The sequence below is a fragment of the Melanotaenia boesemani genome, chromosome 15, assembly GCF_017639745.1.
Source record: "Melanotaenia boesemani isolate fMelBoe1 chromosome 15, fMelBoe1.pri, whole genome shotgun sequence".
Lineage (NCBI taxonomy): Eukaryota > Metazoa > Chordata > Actinopteri > Atheriniformes > Melanotaeniidae > Melanotaenia > Melanotaenia boesemani.
This window is the reverse complement of record NC_055696.1, coordinates 10,064,561-10,089,962: the sequence shown is the minus strand read 5'-3', so window position 1 is coordinate 10,089,962 and position 25,402 is coordinate 10,064,561. Positions and strand designations below refer to the sequence as shown.

At 37.9% G+C, this 25,402-nt stretch overlaps 1 protein-coding gene across 1 annotated transcript in view; it reads right to left on the bottom strand.

Annotated features, from left to right (window-relative positions):
- LOC121654591 (protocadherin Fat 3) overlaps positions 1 to 25,402 on the bottom strand; it is a 77,366-nt gene that overhangs the window by 42,567 nt on the left and 9,397 nt on the right. Inside the window, exons 5-20 of the mRNA XM_042008801.1 lie at positions 21,922 to 22,040; positions 19,540 to 19,738; positions 12,134 to 12,195; positions 10,741 to 11,055; positions 9,665 to 9,875; positions 8,300 to 8,371; positions 6,176 to 6,312; positions 4,098 to 4,373; positions 3,677 to 3,887; positions 3,354 to 3,568; positions 3,052 to 3,210; positions 1,782 to 1,903; positions 1,458 to 1,640; positions 1,261 to 1,375; positions 894 to 1,163; positions 206 to 556 (exon numbers count right to left, since the gene is read on the bottom strand). Coding sequence (XP_041864735.1) covers positions 206 to 556; positions 894 to 1,163; positions 1,261 to 1,375; positions 1,458 to 1,640; positions 1,782 to 1,903; positions 3,052 to 3,210; positions 3,354 to 3,568; positions 3,677 to 3,887; positions 4,098 to 4,373; positions 6,176 to 6,312; positions 8,300 to 8,371; positions 9,665 to 9,875; positions 10,741 to 11,055; positions 12,134 to 12,195; positions 19,540 to 19,738; positions 21,922 to 22,040 — 3,017 coding nt within the window. The remainder of the gene's footprint in view (positions 1 to 205; positions 557 to 893; positions 1,164 to 1,260; positions 1,376 to 1,457; positions 1,641 to 1,781; positions 1,904 to 3,051; positions 3,211 to 3,353; positions 3,569 to 3,676; positions 3,888 to 4,097; positions 4,374 to 6,175; positions 6,313 to 8,299; positions 8,372 to 9,664; positions 9,876 to 10,740; positions 11,056 to 12,133; positions 12,196 to 19,539; positions 19,739 to 21,921; positions 22,041 to 25,402) is intronic.

Below are 25,402 nucleotides of genomic sequence, written 5' to 3'. Positions count from 1 at the left end.
TGATGTGTAATTGACCAAAATCTCCAGAAACTCACAATTTTTTCTAAAGGCAGAAAAGACAGTCAAGAGGAGAGAGTTGCAGAAGTCTAGTTTCCTCTCAGACCACTTAAAATTCTTCATGCTGAAAGGTTACTGGGGAGGTTTTGGAAAACAAATCCAATATCACATGCACACACTTACACTTGAACATAATTTCCACACTTACCTGTACTTGCACAGTCACACGGGACACTCTCAGTATCTCATCTTCTCTGCTGACTTCCACCACCAGCTCATAACTCCCCTTCTCCTCTCGGTCAAAAGGCATACCAGTGGTGAGCACCACTCCACAAGTGGGCCGAATGGTGAAACGACCTCCAGGGTTCAGCAGAGTGTACTTCAGAGGCTCGTTGAGGCGGTGGCCGACTGTGTTTACAACAGTCACAAAAGTGACATTGGGAACGTTCTCTGGGATGGAGGCCGAGTATACTGGGAGGGTGAAGAGAAGTCCACTGTCTATAGCTTCCCTTACAAGCACCGTGACTGATGATATGCTGGAAAAACGTCCATCCCATACCTTGAAGATACACATTGATGTGTTTGTATAGTATTATAGATAATATATGTATCAGAATTGGTTGATTTAAGAATTTAATATGGCATATTTAATTATATTGAAAAACTGCATGGTTTGCTCATTTGTTATGTAAATAAAATCATTGAAAGCGTCCCCAGAAATGACCAGACACCGAATAAGTAAGTTCTGTAAGCATATTTTTGCAGCAGACCAGTTGTGCTGACAACCTGGTGAAAATCCTTATGCAAGCCAATTAAACATTGATGTTTTAACTGACTTATTAACAAGATACATAAAACTTCTCATATGCCATGCTGACTCATAACCAATCACTTACCTTTACATTAAAGCGATAACGATCTTTACTGAAGTTCTGATTGATGACAGTCACAGCTCCTGTATAGCGTTCAACAGAAAAGTACCCCACAGTGGTGTCCACTAAGGAGTAAGCTAGCTGGGGTGTGACAGACTTGTCAGGGTCACCAAGCAAATCAGGGTCTAAAGCCTCCACCCTGAGGACCTCCACCCCCACATATGTAGGTAACAAGAGGACTGTCTCATAAATGTCCTGGGAGAACTTTGGGGGTGAGTCATTGATGTTGATCACCTAAGACAGAGTGTATACAGAGCAACAATTGTGTAGCATAAGAATAAAAATAAGTCAAGAACAGAAAAAGAGACTAAGAGCTGATTCATTTACTTGCCTTTATAAGCACCTCTGCTGGGCTGTCAGCACTCATAAAAGGCTGACCACTGTCCTGAACGTGAACCCGGAAGTAGAACTCTGAGAAGGTTTCATAATCCAAACTGGCAATGGTTCTAAAAATTTTACAACTAAGTTATTCCAAAATATTTCTGCTCATTATTAGGTGAATTAGATTAAAATTGCACTGGCACTTACCGAATTGATCCAGTTCCAGAGTCCACGCTGAAAAAGATACGAGCTGTTTCGTCTATGATCTGGAACACTAAAAGGGCATTATGATTGCGGTCCTTATCAGTGGCCCAAATAACTAAAGGGTTGCCATCCTCTCCCAAGACCACACTGTTGACTGGAGCAGCCTCGCTGACTGTGCCCACATATCTGTTAATATACAAACAGGAAAATATTAAAAAGTAATACTATTCTTAAACCTTAAACAATTACCAGCAGAACAATGCAGGATTCAAGCAGTATGTCAGAGATCTGCTTCTCTGTGTGTCATCACAAAGTAAACCTTGATACCTGATTTGCTGAAATTCAGGCTGGTTATCGTTGATATCCCCCACTTGGACAATGACAGTGGTGCTGACTTCTACTCCAGCCATACTCAGGGCACGCACCATAAGAAAGTAGGATGTTGTTTGCTGTCAGAACAAAAAAGAAAATCAGATTTCCATTCTCCAAAGTATGCTTATGCAAAGGTTTTCCCAGGTATTTGGCAGCCAGGTTTATCGCAAGATCTTGTATAACTTGTCAAACTTGACATCCTCAGTTAGTCTCAGATTTAGAATGACCGTTTCTGTCCCTTCACATAATCACAGACTAACCCTTGATATTCAGATTAAGGCTTTGTGTTTGCTTTAATAATTGTTATTTTTAATCATTGCTTATATTTCATCCATGATACTGTTTCCAAATTCTTTTGATTACACAGATCCCAAAACTTGAGATACAGCAGCTTAAATTTGGTATGACAGCACCATCATCTAGTTTACCTTCTGCAGTTATGTCACAAGCAATTTGGCCTGATGTCAAAATTCTCTACATCATTAGTCTACTGCTTTCTGTAGTTGTTAAAAAGTGCACTTTATTTTATTTCTACAGTTTTAAGACGACATTTTTCTTTATAAAACACTCACAGCAATCATGAAGCAGCAATAACTTGAAGTAGTCATTTGCTGTATGATCTATCAGTCTCTCACACTATTTTGGTGACATTTTGGCCAATTTCCTTTACAGTTCATTTAGGTTAATTAAGGTTTTGGGGCATCAGTTCATGTGCAACCCTCTTGTAGTCTCATCTCAACATTTCAGTCAGGTTGAGGTCTATTTACTGGATCGCTTTATTGCCTTGATTTTCTTTTCCAGCCATTCTGTTGGAGCTTTGCTGTTGTGCTTGGGATCATTGTCCTGTGGCATGTTCCAGTTTCAGTCAAGCTTTATCTGTCAGTGAGATGACTTCATATTAGATTCTAAAATACTTTGCTATCCAGAGAAGGTCAGGGTCGATCCATTCACTACAAGGTGTCCAGGTACTGCAAAATAAGTCCAATTCATCAACCATTGTCCACCTTGCTTGACAGTTGGTATGTACCATTTGTTCTGATATGCTGTGGCTGTTTTTCGTTGTGTATTATGACCAGACATTTCCACTTTGTTCCATAATTGTTCCAAAAGCCTGCATTATTTTTCCATTTCAAAATAGAAATGTAAAAATCAATGCTGCATGTGAGCTTTGATAGAAGGTCACAATGAACAAATCTAAAACACTGAAACTCCAACAATAACAAACCTCAAAGTCAAGCAGTTTGCGGGTAGTGATCACACCAGTATGATGGTTAATAAAGAAGCAGCGTTCCTCGTTGCCTCTGGTGATCTCATAAACAAGCGGTGAGCGGCTGATGGCACTAACAGTGGTCACATGTGTCCCAATTTTACTGTTCTCCATTATCTGTAAGGACAGTTATCAGAGATGCATTTTAGGCACTTCATCTTTGCCTAACACCATCAAGCTGGTCTTTATTCTATCTAACTCCCCCTCCCAGCCCCCTCCCCCATTAATCCATTATTACATTTAGCACTCTGTCTCTTTACCTCAGTCTGATATTCTTTTTGAGAGAATCTGGGTTTGGAGAAGTCAGAGAGAATTAGGGAAATGCGAACTGAAGCTGTGGCCATTAATGGAGGAAATCCACTGTCTGTGGCACGCACAGTGAGGGTGTAAAAACCCAGAGAGGTGAGGTCCAGGTTCTTTGCAATGAAGATAAGCCCTGTGGCATTGTCAATGGCAAATGCAGCACCTGTGTTACCTGCAAGTAGCAGAAAGGTTGTAGACACTATTAGTTATAATCCCATTAAAAGACAAAAGCAGAATACTGTTAAAAGAGAAAAGAAAAAAATCCTCTTTTATATAATACCTGCTTCGATAGTATAAGTGAGTTGACCATTAATCCCATTGTCTTTGTCTAAGGCAGTCACCTGCAGCACAGAAGTGCCTACAGGAAAGGTTTCATAGGCCATAGCATCATATACATTGCTGGTGAAGTAGGGAATGTTATCATTGGTGTCCTCCACTGCCACCAGGATACGAGCCAGGTCACGGTTAAACGGAAACTCCTGATCCTTAACCTGGCACAGAGGAAAACAGAGATGAATATTGATAGAGTCGTAGCAAGTGATAAATGAACAAAATCAGCAAACAAGGCAGATTAGAAATGTCAAGGGTGGCATCAATTAATATACAGCATAGGGATTGAATATGCAGCCACACACACACAGACTCAGTAACAGTCAAACACAAACATAGAAACATGGCTCCTTTTAAATCTCTCTTCTTACCATAATAGTGAGGATGTGTTGTGTTCTGGCTTCATAGTCCAGTCTGTCTGCAGTGTAAACAACTCCCGTACCAGGATTGACCCTGAACAGTCTCATACTGGCTGGGTCAACACTGCCATAGATGGAGTAGCTCAAACGGGCACGCTCGTCCATGTCTGATGCTCGGACCCGAAGTAGCTCCATGTCCGCTGGTACATCCTCAGAAACACTGACATCATAGGCTGGTTGTGAGAAGACTGGAGGGTTGTCGTTGATGTCTTGTATTCGGATGAAAACCTGAGTGACAAAGAGGCAGAAGAGAAAAACTGCAAAGTCAACTTGGTAAGTACAAATTGGAACTGGGTGCTCTGTATATTATCTCTGGATATATTTATTACTGTTGCTGAGTTATGCTCCTTCCTGTATTTCTTTTTTTATTTGCAAGAGGGAGAAACTACTGAAACCCTACTTACTGTGCACTGAGGCAAAGCAGATTCTATGGGACTTGTAACTGCATTTTCTTTAGAGGCATGTAAGGTTTTAGGATATAACAAAAGTACCTACAGTATGTATCTGTGCCTTGCCAGTATTAAAATAAGGAAAACATCATCTAGGATGAAAGACAGCAAATGACAGTTACACCAGGTCTTTATTCACAAAGCAAAAACTCCAAAATGCAGAAGCAGTGTAAAAGTGTACCTTTACTACTTCTATGGGAATAAAGAGCATTAGTAACAGCCAGGTGCTACTAATCAAATGCACTCCATCTATCGATTAATTTGAAGTGTGAGCACCTTTATAAAAGCAGACATTTTGGCAGTTCACTGGTCTGGATCATTCAGGCGTGTGTTCACACAAAGCCAAGGAGGAAAATAATCTGAAATTATTTTAGAGGCAATTGTTATTGGCCATTTTCAATTAATATACAGCAGAGTCCATTGTTAAGCAATGATAAAATCATTTACAAGTGGAAAACAATCCAGATTTTCTGAGGAGAAGATGTCCCAGTGGGATCAACCCAAGGTCAAACTGTCCAATGATCAGAGAATTTGTAGAAGAACAAAAAGCTACATCTGAGAAACTACAGTTATTATGCTGAATGTTCAAGTTCATGATAATAAGATTTGAAAAAGACTGAACAAGTATGACCTTTTTGAAGGATTGCCAAGAGAAGCATTTTCATTCTTTAAAAACCACAGCAGCAGGGCTAAGCTTTGCAAAATGGTATCTGAACAAATCACAAGACTTCTAGAAGAATGTCTTTTGGAAAGATGAGACCACAGTGAAGATGTGTAGTCATAATGCATAGCACTACCACTGACAACAAAAACAAACGCAGCTTATCAGCATAAACACTTCATACCAGCTGTGAAGCAAGGTGATGGAAGGGTCATGCTATGGTCTTATTTGCAGCCAGTATAGGCTACTGTCTGACAGCTAACTGAAAATTGGCCATGCTACAGGACAATGATCCCATGCATTGCAATCACAAGTCAAAGTCCAGACCTTAAACTGATTAAAATGCTGTGGTGGGACCCTAAAACAGTTCTGTATGAATGAATGACACAAACCTAAATTAACCAAAGCAACATTGTAAAAAAAGTGATGAAAAATTCTCTACAACAATTTGAGAGATTTATAATATCATACACAAAACAATTACTTTATGTTACTGCTGCTGATGGTGATTCTACTCTTTCACACATGCCTCAGTAGTTACTTTAAGACTTGGCATAGACCACATTATCTTTTTTTTATATAATATTATCTCCTGATGTGTTGAAAGAGGATGTACTGTCTGTTTATAGGATTTTTGGCTTGAGATAATCCCATGAAGCCCATGACATCAAGATCTCCCTTTTAAGTAAACTATTCAAGACAACAGTAGCTCATGGAGTGTCAAGGACACGGATACACAACATATTGTCACAGATAAATATAAAAAGAAAGGGGAAAAAAAGAACTGAGCCCAAGTGTTTGAACAAAATCTAATAGTGAACAGCTCCAAGGATAGAGGTAACAGTAATTTAATTTGACATGGACCTGAAGTGTACTACATGAAGCGCAAATGAACAAACCACAAATAAAAACTTTTGTACCTGTGTTGTTGCAAAATTGGTCCCATCTGTCACCTGCACAGTCATGTTGTATACCGACTGCACTTCAGCATCCAGAGGCTTAGCCACGACTAGAGTCCCCACTCCAACTTGAAGGTCAAATTGCATGTCAAAGCTCCCTGATATCAAACACAGACACACACACATTATACACACATATAGACAGAGTGTAAATCATTTGGTATTCACTCAGCGTACTAAAATCAGGTGCTCTCAGTTATTATTGTGTAATTGTTTTGGCCAGGTGCCTTCATCTGGAGCTGGAGGCTCGGTGAAATAAAATGAACTGCAATGTAAAGCAATGTAGCAGTGAACCTACTTGGCAGACAGAGAGCTGTTAACAGCCATACAAACATCTGTCTTATCACGCCAAAACACAAGCCATCACAGAGATCAGAAACCCACAACCAGGTCTTTTCCACAGGCGGTGAGTCTACATTTTAGAGGCTTAATGTTTGATTAAAGTGAGGCAGAGGATTGATACGTGTTAGGTATTCAGTGCCAGCCTTCGTCTCATCCCAGCTTCTCTCTGGAGATATCTGGGAGCTTGAGCTCCCCTCAGCATATGAATACTGATTGAACATTTTTCACACACTCACTGATGCGTGTTAAGTGGGAGCAAAGCGCTAGGACTCACGCTTTTATTTCTGTTTGTTTCCTTTTTTTCTGGAGGGGATATTGGTCAATATTACACAACAAAGGATCAATTTCACAGTATTTTAGAAAACAAAACTCACAGCATGCAGTTGACAAATAACTTTTTAGGGGGTCTGATAATGCTTTACATTTTGTATCTTATCATCATACATACAGAAATATGATTAGGTTACGGTAATTATATCTATTAATAATAGATAGATGCCTGCACATTAATCGTTTTATCATCATTCTGCTAAGAAGCCAGTGATGTCTCTTTTTTTAAGAATCCACACATAAACCACGAGGTTTTTGCCTTTTATTGAGAAAACAGCCATAGGTGGAGTCAGTGCATGCTGTAAATGGGTTGTATGGCTAGAAACGTCTAAGTATGCTGAGGCTTTTTGGGTCAGTTGTGGCACTATAATGCAATTTTGCTTGGATTAATTTGTTGCATTAAATATTCCACCGCCCCCCCAAAAGAATGCAAATTAATGAAATGAGAAAATATTGATATACATTGAAATCAGTCTCTGGGGGAAGTACAATTTGTATTTAATTTAATTACATCAGTAACACACAGTTGTTTACTTTCGGAACAACCTTTTAGCTAAAATTTAATTTTAAAGCATAACATTAAGGTTTTTATTTGGAACAAATTGTCATGTAGATCCTCCTACATGTATGGAGTGGCATTATCATTCACATAAAGTCGTGTTTCTGAACTTTTATACCAACATAAGTATAATAATCAGTGTTCTTTAGTGACTGTTTTGGTGTGTACTAACTCCTGAGGGGCATATCTGTCTATTTGTGTGCTAAATGCATCTGTTCATCTTGCACTGGTTTTTTTAGAGCTTATTTAGCCATATGTAGCTGTCAGTTATGTCTGCAGATGATGCAAGACAGCAGTGACGGTTATACTAAACAGTAATGATGTGGGCTGGATAGCTCAATGATCAGCTAATGCTCACTGAGCCTGGAGAGAACTCTCTACAGGTTCTCATATCATATGCCATTTGATGCATTTATTTTATACTGTAATGATATCATATATCCACTTTGGGGCTTATCTGAAAATTACAAAAAACTTAGTCTAGTGGTCTTGTTCCTTTGACATCACAGTATAGACAAGTTTATAAAAATATACTCTGATGTAAAGAAATGATTTGGAATTGGGAAGTATCACAGCTAGAGGCAGACTCTCTCACATGTTCACATTTACTTTCAGAAGCAGGAGCATTGCAGCTGAACTAATGAAATAAATCTGTCCTCCCTGGACAGAGAAAACAAACTGATGCTGTTTGTGTGCAGCTGGGTGAGAATCCTTCTTCAAACTCAGATCAATCAACACTGCCTTTGGCAAAACAAGGTCACGGTGCTACCTGCTACACTTCCTGCATTTTTCTGAATTCCTCCCAACCTGGGGCATTTCAGGAAGAGGTATGGCAAAAGTAACTTTGACCAGACCTGTGTCAAGGGAGCAGTTTCTTCCACAAGCATTCTGCGGAATGTAGAACATTTCTTTGGCAAGCCGTCCGCCTTAACAGTGAGAGAAAAGATGGAGAGCAGAGTATCAATATTTATCAAGTCAAGATAATGTTGTGATCAAAGCACTGAATCATCTTCATACAGTACTGCAAAGTTAAGCTCTTGACATTTTTCACATTTATTTGCGTTATTAGGTAATGTAAATGGACTCTGTCAGAGTAATTCAGCAAAGTGTGAATGATGGATGGGCAAAACCAGCTCTTAAAGTTTAAGAGACATAAATAGCGATCTTCTCTCTTACATCAATATATTACACATTACTGACCCTTTCAGCAAAGTGACTCTACTGATATCAACAGTGAGAGCAGCAGACAACAAAGCAGACATCACATTAATTATCTGTATCTCTCTGTATGACACAAGGAATCAGCTATAATCAATAAATTCTTCTTATAACATCAGAACTGCTGAGTAGGTAATATTAAGAGCTAATCGCTAATTATTCCCTTAAAGGCCAGAATCAAAGGACTTTGAAGAACTCCCCAGTACTAAACAGAATGTCCGAATAATATTTTTGAGATGTTTTTTGAGATGATTGTTTTTGCTGTTTTCAGCAGAGACAGAAAAGCTCAGATTTTAACTGTTCTTCATTTAGCATCATGCATCCAACCAAATAAACAACAAAAATACTGAAATATTCTAAATATCAATCAAACTGTGTTGTACTTCATGGACACATTGCACCATCTAGTCAGACCTCTTCCCAAAGTGAGATTATTAAAGCCCCAGTGTGCAACTTATTTGGCTTTTTATTAGCAAAAATCAAGTATCGCTTTCAGAAATACATATTTTACCAAAGTCTAATCATAATTGCATCCAAATGAAAGCATTCTCGTAGCTTAGAATGAGTTGTTTATAAATACACAGGTGGCAGCGCAACGAACTGGAGGCTGCCATGGTGCATTGCCATCTTTGAAGCGGTAGCTGAAAGGGGACAAACTTGTTAGCCTGTATCGTTCTGTACCTCATCACCTGATGAGACGCTCGAACTTGTGCAAAATGTTGACATTTTCACATTTATCACTCTCCGCGTCTTCCGTAATTGTAATAACGTGTTTAAACGGTGAGGTTCCAGAGAGCGCTACTTGGTTGCTTGCATTATATTAGCGCACCACTAGATGGGAGTAATTCTTACACACTGGGGCTTTAAACTTCATTATGAAAAAAAAAGTATTTCATTAATTATCTGTTTTAACTTAAACAATCACAAGTCAGATCACAAGAAAATTCTTATAAATCACTCTTTCCAATGTCACTTGAGTTATCTCACATTAGGTCACTTACCGATGATACTGAACCAGACAGGAGTGCTTGACTGGCTAACAGCCACCACGCCCACCGGCTGAGCGACGGCAGTTGTCTCAGAAATTGAGAAATTGTAGTACCTCTGCGTGAAGAGTAGAGGTATCTGTGAGGGGACAGGATTGCGAATCCATTCCACGTGAAGTTTGACAGTAGACCATAGTGGTGGATCACCACTGTCCTCTGCTTTTATCTAAGAGATGAAAGAAAAGTGAGAAAACCAGGCATACAGCTGACCTGCCCAGCAGTCTACACAGAACAACTGATCTTGGGTTAGTATGTATGTAGCCAGGCTATGCAAACTGCAAACTACAGCTTCAAGTGATGAATGTCCATACTTGATTTCAAATAGCTTGTCCCATCTTTCAAAAACCTTATACTAATATAAGTAGTCTAAATAAATCAGCTAAACTAATGAGAAAGCCTATATGACACATACAGTAACTGGAAGATTTACATGATGCTCATTCAACACTTTTGAAGGAGAGGATTTTCATCTGTTTGCTCTCTATGTTAATGAAGGAGGCGCCTTCAGCAAGCCAGATATGAGCTCTTTTCCACTGTAGCTAAAGATGAGCACAGTAACAGATGGCACAAAAGGGGTGTGACCATCTGATTACAGAATCAGGTATGCTGTGTAGTAGTAAAAATTAAATGTATGCTTAAAACAGCCACAACTGCTGCAGTTGTTATTGTGTTTGGGATAAGAAAAACTGTTACCCAAGCGTTATTTCATGCAAGAATCTCAAAGATTTTCCATGTCAGATGCCACTGGCTGCAAAAAAAAGGTGCAAACTCAAAATGCCTGGCTTGTGCCTAATGAGAGATGGGAATGTGTGTGCACAACCTTATAAAGTAAAGGAACCCTGACTGGTTATGTGTTTGAAGGAGAAGCAATTGAAGAAGCAGAGCTCAAGAATTACAAAAAAGAGCTCTCATAGAGGTCACCGCTTCCTCTTAAATTATACAGTCTGTGTTCTGTAATTCAGAATTTAATTTATAGTCATCTCTGTCATGTTGTTAATGAGTGTTGTGTATCAGAGTTAGATAAAACTCACAGTTAGGACATCATAGCTGCCTGCTGTCACTATCTTCTTTGATGACACCATAGCAGTCCTGGGGTCAATACTGAACTTTTCCTCCTCATTGCCATCTATAATACTGTATGTGATGTTGCCATTTGCTCCAAAGTCACGGTCATATGCAAAGACACGGTAAACAGGTTCACCACGTTTGTTCCTGTCTCTTTCAGGCAAGCTGATGCGATAAGTGACCTCCGGGAAGGTTGGCGGGTTGTCGTTCACGTCCTCTATGTGTACTATGACCCACACAGTAGATTGCCTGGTTGTCACTGGGCCATCTATGACTGTCACCTGCAATAATAGCACACACACAAAGAAGCTGATATACATCATATTGTAAATATGCACTTTGTCACGTGTGTAAGTTTTTCTTTGTTAGTGCATGCATTTATTGACGTCTTAAATATTGCTTGTGCTGTGTGAGCGCAGGGCCACATGGGGGTGAGATCCCCGGAAATCTCTTTGTATTATTGATCCCGTGGAAGCAGAGCCAGAGGTCTGATCACTGATCAATGAGATCAGATAAGGGTGAACATCATTGTTGCCAGCACGACTGCTCACTAGACTTTTAATTACAGAAAGACAACATAAGAGGCAAGCAGAACACTGGGTTGCATGCATGGACTGGCAGTCTTGTTGAAATGACAGGACAGGAAGATGTAACAACAAATGTTGCTGTACCACCAGATTTAAACTCATTTTGGATGTGTATAGCAGATGTTGCTATAAAATGCAAACAGGTTTCAATATGCTTTTGCTGCTGGCACTTTGCACTGTGTTGTCATAAGCTGGGTTTGTAATCAGCACTGGAGTCATCTAACCAGCAACAGTAATTGAAAAATCAGACATATGACACAATATCTAACAATAACATCCACCCACAGCACTGTAGGTCAGCTGCAGGTTATTTTAGTCCATTTCGGAGAAGAGCAAAGTGCATGAAAATTCATCAGCATTTGATAAGTTGTTAGAAAAGTATGGGGGGAAAACAAGTTTGCTCATGTCTCTAAAGTCAAGAATCTCTGATTATCAGGTTCATCTGCATGCAGAGCAGCAGCAGCAACAGATATGGTAATCAAAGAGCTATCTGTATGCCCAGTGTCTGCACCTATCAAATGCTGGACAGACCAACTCCTCTCCTCACTGTTCCAGTTCTGAGTAGAGAAGATAACTGATGATGAATGATTACATTTTAAAAAATCCTAAAACCGGGGTCCAAAACTATCCTCATTCATCATAGTTTATGGAGCCTTGAGGGCCTGCCAAGGTTGTCCTCAACCCTGTGTGTGTTAGTGTGCAGTGGCAGGAGGTATGGCAGGATAAATAATAATACTATAAACCTGTGAACACCATTCAGGTTTTACTGTACCTCTAAGAAGTGCTCTGCCTGTTGTTCTCTGTCCAGCTTCCTCGCAGTTGTTGTGATCAAACCTAAAAACCATAAAAGAGCATCTCTAGATGACAAAGAAACAGATTTGCAGGAAATAAAGAACTGCAATTGCTGTTTGTCTCTCTTCATAATTATGTGTAAAAGCTTGAGTTTAGGCTTGAAATATAAGCTTTTATGTTTTAACATGCATTATGCACAAGTCATTTGGAATTAGATTTACTTTAATAATGAGTCAGTGGATTCATATGTAATCTCAACCAACTACAGCCTGCAGCCCTGGTACAGGCTGTCACATTTGGCACATGTTCATAAGGCCCTGTGTTGCTATGAGTCACTCAGCTGTCCAACAAGCCACCAGGGCAACTTAAGCCATTGATCAAAGTTCAAATTGAAGCAAATTGTTCAGATGATGTTTAGATGAATAAATTAGTCGCATTACAAAGGTCTTCTTTTTCTCACACAAACATCCACACTGTCAAGCTCCTATTTTTTTGGAGGACATTACACTGACCTATATTTATTTAAAGTCCCTAAGCTAAGTATTTGTTTTAAGTATTTGCATTAAAATGTAATGATTTGCATTACTATAAATGTCTACCCAAAAAAATGCAAAAAGAAATATTGTTTTAATATTAGCTGTTTTTACACTAATTCAAATATCCAAGCATTGTTCTCACCAGCAAGTAAACAAGACAGAAATGCAGACATTAATAAAACAAAGATGAAACCAACAGATTCATTCAACTTCACCACCTTTGTTTACCTCCACAAAACAATGTTGCTGATAAAAAATCTTGTATTTTGTTTGGTATCTCAGGAGCATCCAAACAGAGTGAAATAGTAATTTTTTATCTCTGCTTTTTTTTAATCCTAAAACACAAAATATGTTTGCACAGAAAAATGCCCTGGTACAAGCAACAAATAGCCATATTCTTCCTGATTTAGAAAAATTAGTTCTTTCTTTTATTTTTATTTATATCAGGCTGTCTGCAAGCAGGATTGGTGTTTTGTATAACTGTAGAGGGAAAGGGGGAAAAGAGCACCATACAAACTATGGTCATTTGACAAAAAGCAGAGATGCAAATTTTAGAGCTTTAAAACACTCCTCAAACATTGTCCTTTCAACCTTTATTCTTGGGCTCCTTAAAGCAGCCACCCAGTACTAATAAAAATAATTGATGCCCATGATGCAGAAGACAGCCATAGCAAGGTAAGCAAAGTGTTTTCAGCTAGCTGTTTTCCTAGTAATGTGATAAAAAAAAATCACTAATAAAAATGATGGAGGTCAACTGGAGGTCTGCAAGACCAGGGAGCTTTTATAGAAAAGTGCTCTTGAGATTGTGAAAGAGAAAATTTTCCTAAACAAGACTTTCAGAATGCAGGACCCAAGAATATGCAGTGGCGGAGCAACTGATCCTACATAAACTCTATCAACCCAACAATTACCAAGTTCATCTGAGGTGACGCAGACCCCGGCCATGTAATTTTTCCAATTCTAATCCTAATCATGTATTTTTAAGTTGTAATCTTACCTTACATTAAAGTAGAAAACTAAAAGAAAATGTTGGGTTAGATGGGTTTGAACTCAGGTCCGTTAGCTAAGTCTGCAGATCAAAGTCACCAGACATCCTCTCCAACTTAATTACAGGTAGGTACAATGTAAAATCTATAATCTTGCATTTTTTTTCCTATCATTTCAGTTTTTTCCTATATCCTATATAGGAGTTAAAGACATCGACTTGGGGATAGACAACCCAGGTTCAAGTCACCACTTAGCAAAGAATTGATTTGTTACTATTTGTGTTAATGGCTATCATTACACACCAAAAAGCTGAAATAAAACAAAAGATCCAGTGTAAAATTTAAGGTATAAAATGTATTTTTATTATGGAATATTCTTATTCTTTTTTCTTTTTTTTTGTCTTTTCTTGCTTTTCAGAGTATTTTCTTTGGGCCCCAGATGCCACAGTATTATTGTTTTCTTATTACTTATTTATTTTTACAGTGTAGGTCAGTAGGTATTAGGTTAGCAGCTGTTACACATTATGGAATAAGACTCTCTTGGAAAAGCCAACCAGCCTGATGTAAATTTAAAACAAGTTCTCATGACTGATAAGGCTGGAATAGAACTTTTTAGGCTGCAGCGAGCTGAGGTTCATTTGGACAACAAAGGATGCAGAATTTCAAGAAAAGAACACAGGCTTAACTGTTAAGCACTGGGAGGGATTTGTCATGCTTTGGGCTTATTTTTCAGACAGTGGCATGGACAAAATGGATTCAAACTGGATTCAGAGGATATAATAAGCCACTCCCTCAGGAAGATGGAAGAAGAACAGAAAGCATCATGCCCTTTCAGGACAAATATCTACAGCATATAGAAGAAGTGGCTTGCATCAAGACATCTTATTAGTTGCCAGGAAAGACCAGAATGACACCACAGAGGTTCTAATTATAGTATTAAAGGCACTGTCCACAAGTAACAGATGTATAAATGTAGTGGTCTACCTCAGCAAACCAGACTATGGCTGTGCAAAGATATGAGACATTCCAATACATTGCAGCAAGATGAAAAACACTCGCTGGAACCACGTACTGTACTCAGGGCCATATGTATTATGTTCTGTGGCATTATATGTATTAATAAATTGTATAATTTTTACAAACACCTGATGTGCAATTATTTCTGTGTAAGTTTTTATTTGGAATGACCAGAGTAAATGTGCCTTAATGGTGTTAATGTTTTTGTTTCAGTGTAATGAAGCATTGCAGTGAAGCTGGATTATATGGGGAGCTTTAAACACTGTGCAGTCAACACTCAATGGATACATTCAAGTCATGGCGCTCACACATACCCACACACTCACTCAGCCTTTCCTCTGCTTGCACATATCAGAGTGTCACCTTGAGCTTGCTACGCAGGCTAACTTCAATTAGGCAAATTAGAAGTAAATCTAGAGCAGCGGTCGCAAACTGTAGGAGAGGGACCGGGGTGGGGGGGAGGGGTGGGGGTAAGTCTTGTTCAGCAGAATACAGTGTGAGTAACAACTCTGATTCAAATCAATAATACAGCTCACAAGCAGCACATCTAAAGTAGAACAAAATGCTTAAAATATCATATAACTGGAATAATATTAAAAATACCACTAAACACAGAGAAAATGTAGGCCTGTGAATTGTTAGTCTTCCATATTAAAAAATGGGTAGTGTTAAAAAGGCAGATGATTCAATTATGGCACTATATATTGCAGCATATCTTAATATAAAACAAATAATTCCCTCATTTCAATATTTGATGGTGATTTTGCATACTTCATGTTTTTCTAATATTTTCCTGCTCTTATTTATAGATTTGAAATATTCCTCAAACATAACGTAACTTGCTCTAATACAAAACTGGTAATATTTTTACAAACAGAATTAAAAGGGAATATCAGGCTGTGATCAAGCTAATTATTTTGTTGAAAAAAGAAATGTGTGTAAAAATGCAGATAGTACAAATAAAAGGGATGTGATTTGTCGGAGTTTTAGTAAATAAAAAGTGCCCAAAATGTTTGTTTTCGTGGCTCAGTCTGTTAAAATTTTAAAGAAAAAATTCTTTGAGTTGAATTCTGAATTTAGTTGTAGGCTCAGAGAGTTTTTATTTAGCATTTCAGTTCATCTGGTATTGAGCTGTTATTGTACACTTGCAGTCCTTCTGTGTTACATACATAGCACAGATGTGTGAATTACATGTCTATGGATTATCTAGATGTTGCAGTGATCAAACGGAAAAGCCATCTGTCACTGACCCAAATGCTTGCAAGTGCGAAGATACAACAAAAAAAAAATAAAAAATCAAACCAGCTGTGGGTTGTAAAAAAGGTCATGCAGCCAGCAGGACTCCATGACTGCCCTCTGCAAACATACATGCTTTTACAAGCAAGTGCTCTGTCCAACACTCTGTGTCAACACATATCTGCTCTATTTTCCCCCCTAAAGGACGTAGTCTTCACTCACACAGCCAGAGACCAATAGACAGCACTGTAAGCTGTCACAGCACATTTACACACTTTGCACTCATTCAAAGTTCGGCTTCAATGCATTTTGGGAGTTGTTGCTGCATCTCTGACCCATCAAACTGACACTTCCTAAGAGAACTTGAAAAAAATACATTACTTTGAACCATCAAACCAACTGAGTTTTGAAAAAAAAATTTAAAGGTTGAGAGAGAGAGAGAGAGTTTATCAGGTCCGGTCACAGTGCTGCTCACGCCCGCTTCATGAAAGCCAATCAATCAGCTGGAATTTGTTTATTAATCTTTCCAGTGAAATCAGTCTGGCACATGGAACTTTTCTGACTGAGTACACAGTGAGGAATAATTCATATTGAGTGTCTCTCCTGTGTGTACATGTCTTATTATCAGATTGCCAGTGTTAGCCACATCACAATGAAAACTACAACGGTAACCCCAAGTGATGACATTAATGTTCAATCAGTCTCATCACTTGGGATGGACATATAAAATCTGAGTAGAATACACATACAAAACAAACCTTTAAAAGTTACTTATTGGATATTATTTCATTTTAATAAAAACTGCTTAAAATAATATTAAGCAGAAGAATTTCTCTGTATTTTAGTAAAAGTCTATTTATCACAGTGTCGACAAGATCAAACTAAACCTCCTTGTATAATTAATAATAAAGAGACTAACAAAATTATGTGCGTCTTTGACAGAGACAGAAAGCAGGGCTCAGATGGCTTAAAACTCCCCTGAGGCACACACAGACACCACAGATTTGCAGCTAACACAGACACATACCCTACGCACTTTCATACACAGTATTTCTACAGCTGTGTGCTGTGGTTGTGACAAAATACTTGTTGACTCTGCAGTAGAATTGCCCTTTCTAACACAATGATGTGACCAATTAATCAATTGATTCAATTGTCACACTTAGTCTGTTTCTCTCACACATACGCACAAGCACACATTATTCAAAGATACAGCTGTAGGATGTGTGTTCTAATCTGCAGAATAATAGATTGATTCAATATGGTGCTGCACCTGCGCTAAAGCTAATCACATCAGCGGAATACATCAAAGCAGACTCCTGATTACAGGTACAAGAGCTGTATGAATATGCCTTTCTGTTGGGTCCAGGTTACATGTTAATGAGTGTGTGAGGGCCAGAATGTCTCTATTGGGATCAATATTAGCCTTCTCACCCTGGTTCAACCCAATCTGCTCCACAACATAATGTCAATATTACACCCATAATGCACAAAAGCATTTTTACAGAGGAGTAGAGGATGTCAAATGGAAATTCCCCCTTCCATTTACAGACAGAGCATGCAACGGAATACCATTAGGAAATTCCTTCCACTATAACCTTGACAATTGGCATGCTACACATTCATGAAGGTCATTGGTTTTCCTGCAACAGTTTAAATGATCATAATTGCCTGTGGTTGTGTGTTAAAACACTCATAATGTAATCTAGGGCGAAGACTTCACAGTGGGTTTTTTCTTTCTTTCTTTCTTTCTTTCTTTGGGATTTGAATAAAACATTGAACCTCTTCAATAATTCTTTAATGAAAATGTCAAACATAGCTTGTTCTGAGAATGCATGGGGACATTCTAACACTTCATCTTTACAGCTAAAACTGACACACATCAGACTCTATTTTTCTTTAATAGTGTTTATAGTCTCCACTGACATGGTGACAACTCTCCTAATTCTTATGTGTGTGTATGTTGTCTATGTGACTTAATTAGAAATTTAAAAGCACAGAAGATTTAGAACATTCTCATCACACACTCAGAATGTGAAAAGTAGGGAATCAAGACAAACTTTGACAGGGATCACATCATTTTCCCAAAAGATTCAGTTTGAAATGATGTTCAGGCAAAGTGATGTGACATGACAGTCATTTCACAGGCTGCTCTGTAAATCATCATTTGTGAGCCTGTTGAAAAATGCATGAAAAATTCAAATGTGTGAAAGCTTGAGAAAATTTGCACAAATTATCTCAATGCTGTGGTTTCAAAATATAGTCTGAAAAGAAGGCAGGTAATTTGGGTTGCTTAGGTTCACTTTTTGCAGATTATTAACAGGTCTTTGGGGCATGTGTGAGAAAAGTTGTATGATCATTTTGTGGTGTCAAATCTGATAAAACTGCCAGATAATAAATAATTTGAGGAAGCAGCAACTGGGGCTCAAGATCACAATTTTAGGTCCAAATGTGCAGGTGTGGAGTTGGAAAGAAATGTGGAAATGGGACCTGTGAGACCCACTTCTCATATCTCCTTGAGGCTACCAGCTCAAGGCTACATCCTCATTAGTGTAACACTCCTGAATCACACCTTAACTCCCAGGACTGGTTGTGTTAGAGATGCTGTAGGTGCAATTTTTTGACAAAGAAAACAAACAAAAAAAAACAGGATGCAAACACAATTTTTCTTTCTTTTTTTTAGGAGTTTTATATTATCCACCAATTAAATAATCTTCAAAAGTCTAATTCGATCATCACATCATATTCAAAGTAGATAATTAACTACTAATACATACATCGAAATACACCTATATACACCTACAGGTACATTTGCATGTACATGTTAAAGCAAGTCATTCGTGATTTCCACATTGGCACATGAAGTGATTGGCACATTGCAGACATTTGTATGGCTCGATTCAGACTTCAGAGCTATCTATGCATGCACTTAATTGAGCAGTTTCACACAATTAGTCCAGCAGGTCACAACTATGGGCCAGCATGCTAGCTTGCCAACTGTACCAGGAGATTAACACAATGTTTGGGTGCTTAAACTCTCTAAAAAAAATAAAATAATAATAATAATAATAAATCTTTAAGTGTAGTTTTCAGTGAAAGCTTCTTGGTCTTGCAGACCTCTAGTTACCCTCCCCCGTTCCTATTAGTGCCTTTTTTATTATTATTATTTCATTACCATAAAAATGGCCTGCTCAAAACACTTTGCTTACCTTCCCATGGTCATTTTCCTTCTTATGGGCAACTATTAATTTAATTTGTGCGTGCCAATGGCTGAGAAAAGCCCATGAATATGGATTTTGCCATCAATGATTTGCCTTCACTTTTTGAGGATTTCCTGGACTGTAAAGTGCCTTTGGTGTTCTGGTGTTCACTTGCTTCTGAGAAGCCATTGCAGTGAATTTTGATGCTCATCTGTGTCCTTAATATTTCAATATGTGGGGTTAAAAGCCTCTTTAATTTATAACATTTATCTAAATTTAAGATCTGTTGAAGTATTAATACTTGTTGTTCAGAGGGTAATTAGCTAATTATGTCATTAACACCTCAAAATCCTGTGAGTTATCGGCTTGTGCAAATATATTTAAGTGATTTAAAAATCAAATTAATTTTACCTGTTTTGGGATTGATAGTGAAGAAATTCTGTGGGTTGCCAGCAGTAATACGATAACTCAGTCTGCTGGGAGTGGCTGTAAGGTCAGGGTCCTGCGCCTGAATCTGAATGACTGACACATCCTTTGGAGAGTTCTCCATGATGACAGGGTGATATATCGGGTCTGAGGTGAGAGGAGCATTATCATTGACATCTTCCACCTGAGAGAGACAGACAAAAGATTTTTAAAATGAAACAGTGAGATGTAAATTAATTAATTAATTAATTGTTTTATGTATATTTTAAGTGTTCACTACATGTGAATTGCATTTGAATCAGCAATAAGGTTTTAATTAAATGTAACCCTTTAAATCACTATGAAAGCAGTCTGAGTCTGGCTTGATCTGTTATCAATCACAAAATGGAAATTTATTTACCACAAAATGTCATAGATGTCACACTTTAAAAACACAGTGAATTAATTTCCTTTCTAACAGCATACATCTAGAATATCCATGGCAAACAGAGCGTTGATTGAGTGTTTGCTGGGAGGCACATAGAGCCAAGACAGTTCACCGGTGAATGGGAAGCACCTGCGCCTGATTAATCTCCCACTTTTTGTCTGTGATGAAAAGGCCAGGGGTAAAGCGCCCAATCAGATCACAATGTGTGAATATCCCGAAGCTGGAAAATTGTGTTTCTTCATACACTGCTGCACTCTTCCCCAAAGGAAATAAAGTGGTGTAAGAGTGATGTGTGTAATAGAGTGTTTAGACAGTTGCTTTTACTTTTTGCCAAGTAAAAGAGAAGAAGCTGAGGCAAAGAATTGTGTAGCATGTATCTCTTGCTCACAGACTGAGCTCTAAGCATAATTATCATTATAGAGAGGAACACTTTTATTGTTTTTGGCAACTAACTGCTACTTTGGCTGTAAGGCTCCAAGTTTAAAAATGCTAGCATTAAAATTAGCCTGCAGTAACATGTTGACAAGCTGTAAACTATAACTGATAAAAACCAAAGACACCAACCACCAACAAGTGAAATAACATGTTTCAAAACTGCATGTAATCAATATTAACACGTCACAGACATCTACTGAGCATATGCTCAATGTAGTTGTTTTAAGGGGGCTTAATATTATTTAGATTTTTGTGTCACTTTATGTGATGACAAAATCTAAATGACTTGTGAAAATCTAAGTGACTTGTTGGAAAGACAGTGAATAATTACTCCAAAATTGTGCCTTGAATGTACAGTATAAAAAAATGCTTTAAATTGAAGTGATTGCGCTATAACTGATTTTAGTGGAAATAATGGGAAATTAAGCAGGTAATACTCAACAACATATTAAACAATCAAATAATTCTACATAGCTTGTCTACAGACAATACCGAATTTCTTTTGCAGCCGAGAAGCTGCTCTGCAAAGCATCTGAGATGACTTGGCGTGGAAAGATCACAACGTGATTCAATGTGCTGTGAAATTTATATTTTCAGCATCATTGCTTTTGTATGGTTTGGGCAATATTCCTTTAGGACTAATTAATTTAGAGCAACTATCCCCTCAGGTAATTCATACGATTATAAAAACTAAGTACCTGAACACAGAAAAGCAGAACTTGGTAAGTTGAATGAACAAGAAGTTCTTTTCTTAATCACTTTTACTATGCCCTTACAGTGGTACATGGTAGAGACAATCAGAAAAGAAATCAGGATTTTAAAAAAGGAAGAAAAAAAAAAAGCAGTGCAGCCGAGTGAAAGCAACAATAAAAGTCGAAAGAGTATCTAACTAGTTTCATTCACCATCCTTTCTACATTTGCTGTGGGTGAGAGCTTGCACATGACAACCTCCTGTGGAGAAAGCATCAACCGTATAGATTTTGTGTAAAGTTTATCAAAACTGCGGGAGTAGGTGTTATCGTTTATCCTCAGCTCTCAGTCTGTGTTTCTTCATAGCATCAGTCCACCAGGCTTACTACAGGATATTCTAGTATCCTAAATAAAACCTGTAAGGCTTTTTAGCCCTGGGCGATTTAACACATCTTTTTATTAAACTTTGTTCTGTAAATTCTGGCACTGTAAAAGAAGTTGCATGTGCATGACATAAGATGCTGGCTGTATGTTTTTATGCTAGTGTGCTTTTGTATTACAGTATTAGTGGCAGGGTCATCATAAGTACAAGCCCCACTGCATCAGAATATCCTGATTCCATTGTTCTGACTTTTTTTGTTTTCTTCTGACACAATGTCTTTGGATTATCAGTTGACTGCAAACTGCAGCTGGGAACTTCATGCTTATATCCACTTGCAAGAATCAATACATTTTCTCGAATGATTTTCTCTAATGATGGATTTCTCTGATGCATGCATTGTAAATGATCATAACTGGCAGCAAATTGTCATTACCTGAATGAAAACTTCAACAGAAGCTGACATGGATGCAACTCCTTTATCTGTGGCGTAGACGGTAAGCCAGTAAGAGTCTTTGGTCTCACAGTCAAGGAAACCGGCGGTGTAAATCACTCCTGTTAAAGCACAGAAAAACATTAGTACAGTTGTGATTTGGCTTGAGCTCTGTGTGTGGGTGGGTGTGTGTGAAAAAGCAGATTGCATATACCAAGGGAATAAATCCTTAAAAGGTCTCATGAGAAAAGTCTTTGAATACTAAGTTTCTGTATGCAAAGACACTGATTTAGACTAAACTTTGTGTCCTGGCTTCAGTGACATTCACAGGCATTAGTGGCGCCGCTGTAGTCACCTTCAGTGTTGCAGTTTCTCTACAACTAATCACAGCTGACCAAACCGCTCCCACTGCTATTTATTCAGTGCTAAACGTACCCTGAATTGCCCCTTTGCCAATGAAAAAACACACACAAAGATGCCCAGACACTCATACATACTGACTGATGCATGTTTAGTGGCCTTAAGGAAGATGAGAAGCTGACAGATTTAGTGACCTCTTCAGGGACAAAGAGAACACAGACAATGAATGACAAATGAGCGCCTGTTTTATCTGTATGTTTTGTTTTTGTTTGTTTTGTTTTGTTTTGTTTTGTTTTTTTTTTTAATCAGTCATGCAGAACTGTCCAAACCCTTAAAATACAAACAGTCATACAGATAAACACAGTCCAGTTTCTTAGGGTTTGCATACAAACATAAAGTTACTGTATATATGTGGTATGATGTCTTTAGTTATCTGACAGTCATGAAATAAATAGACTGAACTTAACACAGGAGACAAGTGTGCAGAATAAGAGTTCAAACTTTCATCAGTTGGCACTTTTTTGTTAAATCACAGGCAGCCTGAAACATATGACTCTGTAACTTTGACTCCATTCGAGAATCTCAATAAAGGCTTAGACAAATGTCTCTGTCAAAGCTTGCAGAGTATGTGATTTATTGTACTTTAAATTAACATCAAGCATGAATAGTGACAAAGGGAGTATTCAGCTTTACTGAAATAAAAGTAAACATTGCACAATAAAAACTACCCTTTACAAATTAACATTCTGTCACTAGATTGTTAAAGTTACTCTACTGAAAGTCTGACAATATAATTTTGAAAATACATGTACCATAAATAAACAAATAAATTACTCATCGCAAAAATTTGTCCTCATGACCGTTAAAGATTTTGGATAAATATAAGAGCACGATTTCATTTTTAATTATTTTGCATGCAGCGCCATCAAATTAAATATACAATGATTGTAGATAAATGTAATGAAGTAAGAGTGTGATATTTCCCTCAGTGATAGGTTTGTGTAGAAATTGAAAGAACTAAGAAAATAAACTCAAAAGAACAAATACTTCAGATTTTATCATATTTGAGTAAATCTCATTTCCCACTGTCCAAAGGATAAACAGAGTTCAGTCATGAGAGCATCTGATTATTTTCTCTGGCTTTTAAATCTAAATAGTGTTATCATGCTTTCTGTATTTGTGATTAATGACAGTTTGGTTATCCTTTGCTTCGGCTTGTGCTTTTTTTCTATGCCTTTGCAAGGACAAAATGTTATAAAATGTATTATTAATAATTACTAAAAATGGAGGTAAAACAGTGCTAACATGGTATGATACTTCTTGTAGTAGCAGAGAGAGCTGGTTGCTAAAGAAAATTTAAACTAACTTAAAAACTCACTAAAAATACACCATGTTGCTATATTATGTTACAAAAATGATGCATTATAATCTCAATATTTAGGTGGGCTTTAAGGAGGAACATCAAGAACACACATTTTGTTTAAAAAATATGTTACTAGCTATGTTTTAAAAGTAAGCCTACATAATTTTCTGACCTTAAAACTCTTCACTTCTTACTTGTTTTAATGTCATGCTGATATTCTTTCTGCACAGTCCTGGACCTGCTGTTGCCCTATTGCATTCCAAGGCTGAGAAACCACACTTTTCAGTTTACCTGCCTGTGCAGCACCTTCACTTATTTTTAATAAACCTTTTATGTCCAACATCTGTCTGCCTCCTGCCTCACCACCATGCATTTGGGTCCTCAGCCGCCATGCACCATGACACAAACTGTTGTTGAACTTGGGCTTTTCACCCATGCACAGACACTCTCATACAAATCAGCAACTAGAGGTGTTTTTGTATTATCAGAAAAATGTGTGTATCTGTTAGGTTATTACAAAGCTGCCGGCCAGGGCACACACAATGCATAGTAAAAGTGTTTGCTAAAACACATCCTTGCCCTGTCGTCCTTGACCATGTCCTTTTCAAACCACATCTCATCTCTGTCAGATAGCTCGACAGAGAGACAAGAAAAACAGAGCTGGCTGTTTCAAAAGCTCTTTGAACTTTAGGACCGACAGCCACTACTCACTGAATTCGATATAAATCAGACTTGACAGCATCCATTCACGCCATAAATAACACACTTCAAAGATTGGACAAAAAATTGAAGGGTTATACCCCATTTTCTAATCTGGTAGTTCACAGTACAGCTGGATTTATATCCATCAAGTGTTCTCAACTTATTCTTGAGAAGCAGATTTTGTCATTTACTATCTCTAATTAATGCCAACAAGTAATCAATTCCAAGATTTATGACTAAATACTGTGGTCATTTTTCTCTTGAGAAAGAGCCTAATGTTTGTGCTATAAAATAAGACATAAAAAATTACAGCCCATTAATTTTTAATAAATGTGAAAAGTCTGCCTCTTAAGAGTGTTTGCTTGTGACTTAAATAATACTTTATTCTGGCTATGACAACACTGGCGCTTGCAAGCCCACTAATAGAGGAGCAGTGGCTTCTGACAGCCATCCAATGAGAAATTGCAGGATTTGCTTTTCCCCTAACCAATGACAAGAATACCAATTTTTGTTTAAAGCACAGCTGAGCTAAAGATATAAGCCAGAGAAGATCCAATGTCTTTTCTGATAAAATGTCCTTGAATTTTACATCCATGCAATGATTGAGTCATTAGAAACCTCTAATGATCACATGCAAGAAATAGAAGCATTTATTAGTGGCAAATTGTCTGACAATGGGATTGTCATGATCAAGCTACATGTGATGAATCAAAGTGCCAGTTATGAAACTATGGATGGATTTTAGGTGAAACGTGTTAAGATGGACAAAATAAAATGGATTTTCTTTTTTTTTTCTCTCTTTCTTTCTGTCCATTTTGCTCTTTCTCACTGTCGTCTCTGTCTCTCTTCACATACTCAGTTTGGCACTAAGAGCCACAGACTGTCAAGCAGCCAGAGCACAGCCACTCAACATGGCAGCTAAATGCATGGTGGGAGCACAGAGCAGTGCTACTGCATCCACGCCTGACAACTCCCTTATACACTACGAGATAAAATAAATCTCTTGATGTTGGAAAACTTGGCATGTTCCCAATATAACTTCTGATCTAAAGCAATAAA